This window comes from Aquila chrysaetos, chromosome 18, assembly GCF_900496995.4.
Source record: "Aquila chrysaetos chrysaetos chromosome 18, bAquChr1.4, whole genome shotgun sequence".
Lineage (NCBI taxonomy): Eukaryota > Metazoa > Chordata > Aves > Accipitriformes > Accipitridae > Aquila > Aquila chrysaetos.
The window spans coordinates 18045225-18055000 of record NC_044021.1 but is presented as its reverse complement, the minus strand read 5'-3'; the positions used below and the strand labels follow the sequence as shown (position 1 = coordinate 18055000).

At 39.3% G+C, this 9776-nt stretch overlaps 1 protein-coding gene across 1 annotated transcript in view; it reads left to right on the top strand.

Moving 5' to 3' along the window:
- LOC115353088 overlaps window positions 1–9776 on the top strand; it is a 188313-nt gene that overhangs the window by 29350 nt on the left and 149187 nt on the right. The window contains exon 6 of the mRNA XM_030042066.1: window positions 8710–8796. Within this exon, the coding sequence (XP_029897926.1) occupies window positions 8710–8796 (87 nt within the window). The remainder of the gene's footprint in view (window positions 1–8709; window positions 8797–9776) is intronic.

Below are 9776 nucleotides of genomic sequence, written 5' to 3'. Positions count from 1 at the left end.
AAACATCAGGTTGGATTTTCAGGCTATGCATTTGAAGGCAGGTCATGGAGATGGCATTGCCTTTCCATTATCTTCCCACCCATCACCCGTGTCGTTAATGGCAGCAAATAATAGCTACAGCGGTTGCTATCGTTTCCTCCATCTTGCAACAGTGTCACAGCCTGTTCCTCTGTCAGCAATTGCTGGAGGGAAGTGTTCTCTAAAAAAACCTCCACCTACTTTTGAGATGCCTTCTCACACACCTTCATGCTAAGGATACCGGGAAGGAGTGCATAGTCAGCTGTGTGTTCAAGACAGCCTTAAAACCTGTTCCTAGAATTTGGCTATGTCTGCACAGGAGGGTGCTCTGCAGAACACACATCACTTGGAGGTTAAATAGCCAGTGCAGAGGTCCATGATATCGAAACTTGCCTGCATCTGCCTCCAAACAGCTTAATTCATGGGTATGTTTGTGCTATACTGACTTTTTGGTTCCCTTTCCTCAGATAACAGCACGTTTCCTGAAAGGGAGAGTTTGTGACCTGATTCTTGCTTTCAAGAAACTGATTGAGTCTTTCCAGTATCTTTTTTTCAGAGACTTTTTCATTTTTCAAACCAGACTGGTGGGGACTATTCTTGTGATTCCAAGTGCAAGGCTCCTTTGCTTGTGGGGAAACTGAGGCAGAGTATGAGGCCTTATCTGTAGTCACCCTGCAGGCCTGTGATGGAAATAGAAATAAAACCTCTGATCCCTAGTACATTGCTCTGTTTGTTAGGCCATTCTGTGTCTTACACTGTTGTATTTCCCATGACGGACAAAATTCCAAACTTTGCTATCATCATCAGCAGACTGTTGTTCAGGAATAGGCCATTGAGTAACTCTTTCTGCTGTATGCTTTCCATCATTGCTCTTATATGGTGAAGGCCTGGTACTGCTGTTAAATGTTATAGTGACTGAGGGGAACTGGCTGACTATTTACTCAGGTTAATCTCCTGATTTTCAGCCAGCTAATTGGTTGCAATGGCTTCCACCCTGTTTTCTCTCCTTGATTCTATGCTGACTCTTTGCTGATTGCTCCTATCACCTTCATTTCTTTCACATATTGCTTGTGAAATTAAGGTTGTCTAGCAGCGGCCTTGTCTTTGCCAAACTGTGCAATTTATTTGTTTCTGAAAGTACTCAGAGTTTCCCCATGACTAAATCCGACCTTCTAAATCTTCTGCCTTTCTTCCCCTCAGCAAATATTGAATTTGCCAGAAGTTTTCATGTTGGCCATCCCAATGGGAGGTTTAATAGGCAAATTTCCCTGGGAAAAGTATTTGGGGTTACATCACCCAAACCTGGAGTGACAGGAACCTATGTCCACCTGTTTCTCAACTGCCAGGTGCCTGATCTCAAGGTGAGCCAATATTGTTTTTTCTCTTTTCTCCAGAGGGGTTTAAACCCAAAACACTTTCTAGAGTGCCCATAATGTTCAGGCTGGCTTGGTAAAGTCTCTGCCCAGCAAAGGGCTTCCAGCAAACTGTCGTGATGGAAGCACCAAACCTCCGGGAATATGCCATCTTTGGCTGATGGCAGAATACAAGGGCAGTTGCTCAAACTCAGATGGATGATGTGTCACAAGCAATCCCTTAACACAGACTACTGTACTTAGCATTTTATCATAGGCCTGTAAAGCAAATGTTAATCTATTTTAGCATTCGATACATAGACACTTTTGGAGACTGTGATGCTCTGTGGTATTTGCATGGAAGATGAAACAAAGGCTAATTGTGTTCTCCTGTATCCTGCACACTTGTACAAAGGCTGGAGGCAGTCTGACCCTAAATGTTGATGAATCAAGTTAAAATTGTCTCCAGATGACAAGAAACATTTGTTCCCCCCCCATCGTCCCCAATACACAAATCTTTTTTCAAAACTAGATTATCTTCTAAAACCAAAAGCTCTAATTAATTCTACCATTTTATCTGCAACAGGCGCCGTTAACATCTCATATCATGCTCCAATAAATTTGCCCACAGAGATTAACAACATTTGGGGGGGGGGGGGGGGGGGGGAGGGAAAAAAAAAAAAGAGGGAAAGAAAGCTCTTTCAATTGAAGACCAGAAACTATTCTTCTAATTAGCCCAGGTACAGCATGGCATTAACATGGCTATACTGCTTCTGGGAGCAAACTAATGTCTCTACGTGGTGCTCTGCTGCACCATCTCCCAGCTGCAGAGCTAGGTTGGATGTATCTAACACAGTGCTCTGTGTGTCCTATGGGGAAAATCCCACTGTAAAATAGAGCAGTTCTGCTCCTTATCAAAAGCCAAAGTAGAGAGAAGCCTTTGCTAAGAACAGTTACTGCCGAAGGTAGTTCAGCTGTAGCAGGGCAATATAAGCCCTTTCTTGCTCGAGAGTGTAACTGGGCCAGGACCTTGACCCAGGAATACACAGACAAAAAAAGGGCTTTGTGAAGGAGCTGTGTGGGATATCAACTTGATAAAAATATCAGCAAGTGCATGGAATTCAGTCTGCTTACAGAGAACTGGAGTCTGAAGCTTTTTGAACAAGGTCTAATTTCATTCCAAAGAGATGGTAGGTACCCACTGGAGAGACAGTAAAAGCAGATGAAAAAACAGGCATCTGCTGGAAACTCACGTTTGTGCTGCACGTGAAGGAAATGGGAGCTTGTGACACTGGCTATTTGTGTTGGACAAAATGATTTGCGTAAAGGGTTGGACCAGAAATATGAATCAAAACCATACCCTTTTTTTCTTAAACAATGGCAAAGTTTATATCTAATAATTCAAGTTCTGTGTTTGTGGTTCCATGCTTTCTGATTCCAACAGGGACTTGAAATGGAAATGCCAAACCCGGTATGCAGGGCATGATGGATCACCATGTATGCATAGGAATAAAAGGGTTGTCATTGGAAGTAATTTTGCGTTGAATTACACAATGTGTAATCCAATTGAAATCAGCAGAACTGCACAAGGTGTAATGTAGTGTGCAAAACGTGATCCATTGCATGCAATTTCAACAACAGGGATACTGTACCACTCATCTAAGTAATGTGCTAAAATTGAATTTGTGAAAGGTAGGAGGAGAAGAATTGTGAAGAATGGATGCGTTTTATAATTGGGAAATACTCTTCCAGAAGTATATATTATAAAGGCTAACTTATTACACTTGGAAATTGTTTACTTCATTTATAGTGCTGTCGGACCCTTGAAATTCTGCAAGTCTCCTTGCTGGAATAGTGTGGGACCAGCCAAGCCTGCCAGCCTGGGAGCACTCAGTATCCATTTTCCCCATTGACGTGTGTCACATTATCTAATAGCGTTCTTAAATGAGCTCTGTCATCATCAGTAAATCTTTTTCTCACGCCTTCAACCAACACTGTTTCCTCAGGAAAAGCAGCAGGTCTCATACTGGCGTCCCTTGGCACAGTGCCCTCTGTTGCCTGCAGGAAAAAAAAAAAAAAAAAAAAAAATTTCCCATGCTGTACCTTTGCTTAAGCAGCAGCAAATGTGGTAAGTCTTCCAGGAGTGGAGTGGGGAGGAAAAGAAAAGCGGGTGCCGTGTTTTTCAAGTGTCAGGGAAGGCGCAGCACGGTCTGCGCTGCTCAGGCTCGTGAACGGCCCCTTTGCCAGCGTCCTGTCAGAGCTGACAAGTGAGTTTATTCGAGGTTTGCAATATAAACATAAGACGTAGTTATGTGGTTTACTCATTACCTATGGTGTCTGCTGAGGATAAGGAAAATGACATACAATACCTTCAAAACTTTTTGAAAATTGAGAAGTTGCGCAGTGATGGTAGTATTTAACAAGCTGTGTTTTTCAAGGTATAATCTACTGTCCAGTGACTTGCTTAATGCTCTTCAGTTTGAGGATGCCATTAACACATAATTTTTCATTGAATTCTGCCTGGTGCTCGTGAAAATTTGAAGCTCTATATAAAACACACTATTCCCCCCCCCCCCCCCCCCCCCCCCCGTATTCGGTGATAATCTGGAATAACTTCGTGCTTTCCATGAATCTTATTTTAGATTTACATCTAAAATAATATAGATAGTATTTAACTATATTTATAATATAGATGATAATGTTAGATGTAAATTTAAAATAGTAATAATATGTCTTAATTAGGGCATTTAGCTTCTATATGTAACCTAGATCAGCTTATATAAATTTAATTAAAGCCACTTGTAATGGCTATGAGCTGAGGTAAACATAACAGATATCATGGTTCAGTAGTGACAACTAAAAAATCCAAACTAAAAGTATAATTTCTGGTTAACTCATAACAATTCTTTATTTTTTTTCTTGCCAAAATGAGAATGGAGAGTTAACATTGTTTTGTGGATTATATATCAATTCACTGTGTTCTTTAAAGTTTTATATCTTCATAACATTTAGATGTGAGTAAATCTAGCAACACAAAACTTTGGAATAAAAACTCAAAATGTTTTCTTGTGAAAGTTTCAAACTTTCCTAAATTATTTTCCAGTTTTAAATCATTGTTTAAATCAGCTAAGAACCTATAAATTCACTGGAAATCTAGTCAGCTCTTCACTGTCCAGGATCTCTCACTGCTTATGCAGTTCTGGTTGATGATTTTTACTTTTCTTCACTTTTGCATTCTGTGACATATTTTTTTTTTTTTTAAGGCTTCTTTCTCCTCTCTTATGCTTTACTTGTTTTGAAAGATTTTTTTAATAATTCTTTATAGATTTTTTTTTTTCCCCAAAGTGCAGATTAGAAGCAAAGGCCTGTATCTACAAAGAAGCAACTTGCAGATATCAAGCTTTGTCAATGTAGGTACAGAATCATGAAAACAGGTGAGTAGGAGTGCTAGTCACAAGACCCACCATGTCTTGAGGAAGGGTGAATAAGTGAAGCAGTTGGAATGCAGGAGGTGGGACCCTACTCTCCTCTTCCTCCTGATCCCAAGTCTTAGTTCTTGCTGGACAAGTTAAGGTGGGCACCTCTCTTGGAGGGGGTTCAGATCTGACCCCAGGATGCTGCTTTGGCTCATGCGGTCGCATACGCTTCTCATAAAGAAACTGGGAAATAAGCTAGCACAGAAACCTTACGTTTGGGCTGCCCAAAGGGCCATATCTGCAAAGTAAAATGAAAAGTATACCTAGGGAAATAAGTTAAATTCTGTTGAATGGAGACAGTGAGTATTTACCATGATGTTCACTAACAGGAATTGCTGCTGAAATCGATGCTTTAAGACAACTGTGTGGAAAGGAGGACTACTCTTTTCCATTCCTGGCTGCATCACTATGTTTCAGAAACACTTTGGGTCAAAATGCTGTCTCAGACTGGAATTTCATCTTTCCAAGATGCCTCTGTCTTATTCTATCTTATGCGAAAGACTTTTATGAGTTACCTTAGTAATGCCCAGTAATGTTCTACCAAGTCATTTGTGGAGACACACGTTGACCATGCTGCTGCCTGAAAAGGAAGACCTGTTACTTAATAAGGCAAGTTTGCTCTGACAATAGTCTGGATTCTGTCTTCTAATGAAAACTGGCTCATGCCAAAATTTTTGCATTTATTCCTGAGACCCAACATCACTCTGAAAACAAGCACCAGTAAATGCTTGTTCAAGCTTTTAGTAATCAGTCACCTGGCTATTAAAAATTCTTTCATTTTTACACTGGTCAGGAGGCACTTAACAAATACAACAGTTTTGTCTATTCTTTCATTAAACTAAAAACCTAGATCAATAGTACAATATGAATGGAATAATTTTCTGTCATCTAAATTCCGTGCTGTACCCTTGAAGTGGTATCGATACAGGCTACTTGATCTCTTTGTGGAGTAGAAGACGTTGTAGAAATGAAGCTTAGTCATGCCATTTCTGTGGTATTCTCAGGACATAGACTGTATAATTGACTACAGACATCTTAGCTTAAAAGCCATCTTAGAGTTTCTTCCAGTCCTAGTAATACGTGTGCAGTCCCATGGGCTGCATCCAAGGATTATGCTAATTTTATTAGCAACTCCTCTTGCTTTAATTAAACTGTATAAATTCCCACCTGGTCACTGTTGTGCCAACACCCTTCTTTCCATTTTTATTTGAATTTATAGATAATCTGTGGTTTTCCATTTCAATTCCAATTTCCTGAATTATCCGTTGTGTCTTCCACATGAAACAACACAATTTTGAGGGGTGAATAGGGTTTCAAATTGAGTTAATGGGTTTGAGCAAACCTCTGGATCAAAGCAAAGACCTAAGTTTCTAGAGTTGGCCAAGTCTTTGTAGGACCAGGTATTCAAAGTAACTTGCTGTCTGAAAGCACCAAGCTATACACTGCTGTTCAAAATACCTGCAAGCAAGCTCTGTATTAACGTTTACTGTGTTTATACCATGAAGCAGAGCGATGTGAATTCCTTAGTGGACTGTTAATTTACATGTTATACACTTTCAAATATTTCCAAAAGCAAATGTGAAGTGATTAGTAATCTGTTCACACGCTCACAAAAACGTTATTAGGAAAATGCCTTGGGCAGTATGTTATGTTGACTAAAATTGATAATTTTATATTTTAAAACCAAAGCAACTCCCCCTGCCCCCAACAAATCTTTGGACCTGTGCAGAGCCCAGACCTCCTGGTCACACCAGTTGTCAAGGTGTATGTTGAGCTGAGGGGGGAAAAAGACCAAAAAACTTACGAAAACCCCTCAAGAGCAGTGATCTAAGGTTTGCAGTGATTTTGACTCTTCAGAAAGCCTCACTTGAAAGTCTTCTGTGGAGTCCTGCAGTTTAAAATGGCTTGTTATCTATAAAATCACCGTAAGAAGGTGATTCTGGCATTTACCGCTCATTCTACCAATGTAGGATTTAAAGTGTGTACATTGCTATGGAAAAATCAAACCTGTTCCTTCTTTTTATTTCTGCATAACTTTGTCTCCAGCTGTGTGTAGTTCTGACAGAGCCAAAGCCTTGGATGAAATATCTCATACTCCTCAAAGAAGGGTTGAGGCTGTTCTTTTTTTTTAAAGAGGACCAAAGAGCAAGCTGTTTAATGGTATTTGTCAACGTATCTCTTTCTTGAATAATAGTTTCCATGCCTCACAGACTCAAAAATAACGTGACACTTCCTCCTAAATGCCAATTATTCTGTCCAGAAGAGTTGCCCAAAAGTCTACCCCTCAGAGTTTCACACCAGACCCACAGGTTAAAGAACATGGGGCATTAAAATTCAGTAAAAGCTGTTGTGCTATTAAGACTGTGTAAAAAGCCTGTGCACTAGCCGAGTATTGCTTGTATGTTTACAACATACTTTCCAGTAATTTACATTTACAGCTATGAAGTAACTGAATAAAGAAATGCATCATCATTTTCTTTTTTAGCACATGGGTGAATTATTTTACCAACATGTGAAGGGGTGTTCATATAACATCACAGTGCTTTGTGCTAGAGAAAACAATTACAGTGAATAAGGTAGAATGGCTCTGTTATTGCAGTACATAAGACTTTGATTACATACTGCCAAGATTCATACCAGCCTAGTAGTTGTTGACAGATAAAGTAACAAAAATGAAACTCATTTATTTTTTCTTTATTGAGACCTCAAGGTAAAGCAAATTTTCAGTTCTTGTACTTACTACATTGAAGGAACAGAGACTGACAGTCAAAATGTGCCAGTCCAGAAATATAAATTAAACCTAGTTTCATATCAAAGTTTCATTTAGTCTCTGAAAAGGAGCTACTGCTTGGATTATTTTTGATCCTAAAACAAATACACTGTAGACTACTATAGTGTATCTTGGATGAATTAACCCCCTCGTACATTTAGCTCTTATGTATTTTCCAGGATACAGACCTACGTCTATTCAAGCAATTTTAAAATTTGCTATGGACTTAATTATTTTCTTTGTCTCTGTTTAGTAATAATTTACTGTGTTTGCAAACCCAATGAATGTGAGGATGGTTTTAATTGAGTGTAGCACTTTTGCTGAAGGAAGGACATATTTTGAGGAAAAAGCTCTCCCTTGCGTAAAGAAATTCTTCTGGCTTTTACTAGGAGTTCCTTTAGGCAGCTAGATGCTGCATTATTTCTTGATAAGTCTAACAAATTACTTTTTTTTTTTTTTTTTTAAAACTTGATTAGTTTCTGAAGAGCAGATAAAACTAGCTGTTCAAATGGAAAGTGTTAAAATGAGTGGGTTTATCCCATCAAAATCTTGGATTAGTTACCTAGCCCAACTGAATATAATTGCTGTTCAAATTAATGAGGCAGTATTCTAGTATCTCCTCTGTAATTAAACACTTCTCTGGTTGAATACAGTATTAAAGATGCACCAGACGTTGAAACCTCAGTGGTGAAATTTAAAACCGTTGAAATTGGAGGGGTCAGCTGTGAAACACAAATTCCTCTGCAGCATTGGTAATTCACTTGTACAATGTGTTTCAAGAATAATTTGGCTTATGTTGGGGATGCTGGATTTTTTAATTTTTCTTATCTTTCCATCATCTAAATTTGCAAATTTTTCTCATTAGTTCCTGAGCAAAAGTAACATAAAGTGCACTTGTTTCCAGAGTTACCTTTTCTGACCTTTCACAAGATGATAATTGCAGTACTAGTAGGCTTAGAGGACTTGTTAAAAAAATTAAGCTTATAAAGTAGCAAAAAATGCCCCTTTGCTTGCTGGTGTCGATTTCAAAATTAACATTTTGGTTCATGTGCTTCTAATAATCGCTGACCCTTACTTCATGTGCTTTCCACAGGAAATGAATACAGCAGAAATTACTTTGACCCGTTGATGGATGAGGAAATAAACCCAAGGCAGTGTGGGATGGAGGTCAGTGAAGAAGGTGAGGCAGAATTAAGTATGTAATTTTGGTGTCAGAATATTCTTTTCCATTCATGAAAATGAGGTGACAAAGATCACATATGCAGTTCTATTTAAATATTGAGGTTTACAATTTAAATTATAAGCCTTAACCGCTCTGAACACGATAGGCGGTATACATAGTCTTTGATCAAGGACAGTGAGTTAATGGATGGGTAAAAGTGAGGCTGTGCTGTATTCACTCCGCTACCATAGCAAAATGAAGCGTGCTCCGAGAACATTGTCTACACCATGTTCTCTTTAATTAACGAAGTTAGTCCAGAACTGAGTACTAACCTGTAGCTTTTTTGCAACCCTGCTCCCGAAGTCCTTCTTGGAGAGCAATTTTATTACTGAGCAGAATGTGTGTTTACCTTACAGAAGGAAATCCTAGAGCCCGTAAAAGTTCCCAGCACATGAGGAGGCTTTTTTTGGTTTTCTTTGTGCCAGTTTAGCAGGGATGTTTAGCTTTTCTCTCTGTGGGCGATAGCGAGGAGTGGGAGGGCGTGACTGCAGAGCTGGGAGAAAAGAAGTTATGCATAGGTATGAGAGAGATTAACTAGGAGGTATTGTCTAGTGGAGGAAATTCTCCTTTGCTGTCATGGCTTTTAGATAAAAAAGGGTGGGAACGGGCCTGCCTGAATTTGCATGGACTTAAGTAAGAACATCATCATGGTAATGAAGTGCTTAGCTATGCACTGAATGCTTTGGCCCAGCTCCTGTTGTTAAGCACCAACAACCTGATAGCACGCAAGACCCAATTCTCCCGTGTTACCTTCCTAGCCCTTTGCTTTATTAAACCTTGTGCTTATTTGTACTGTAGAGACTCTCTAGACAGGCAGTTGTAGTCAAATCTAAAAAGATTTGTCTACTGTAAGGGGTCTCGAAGTAGGTCACTTCTGAAATTCATGAGAAATTTTCACTTTGAGTAGATATGGAGGTTTAAGCTTTTGAGGTAAAAAC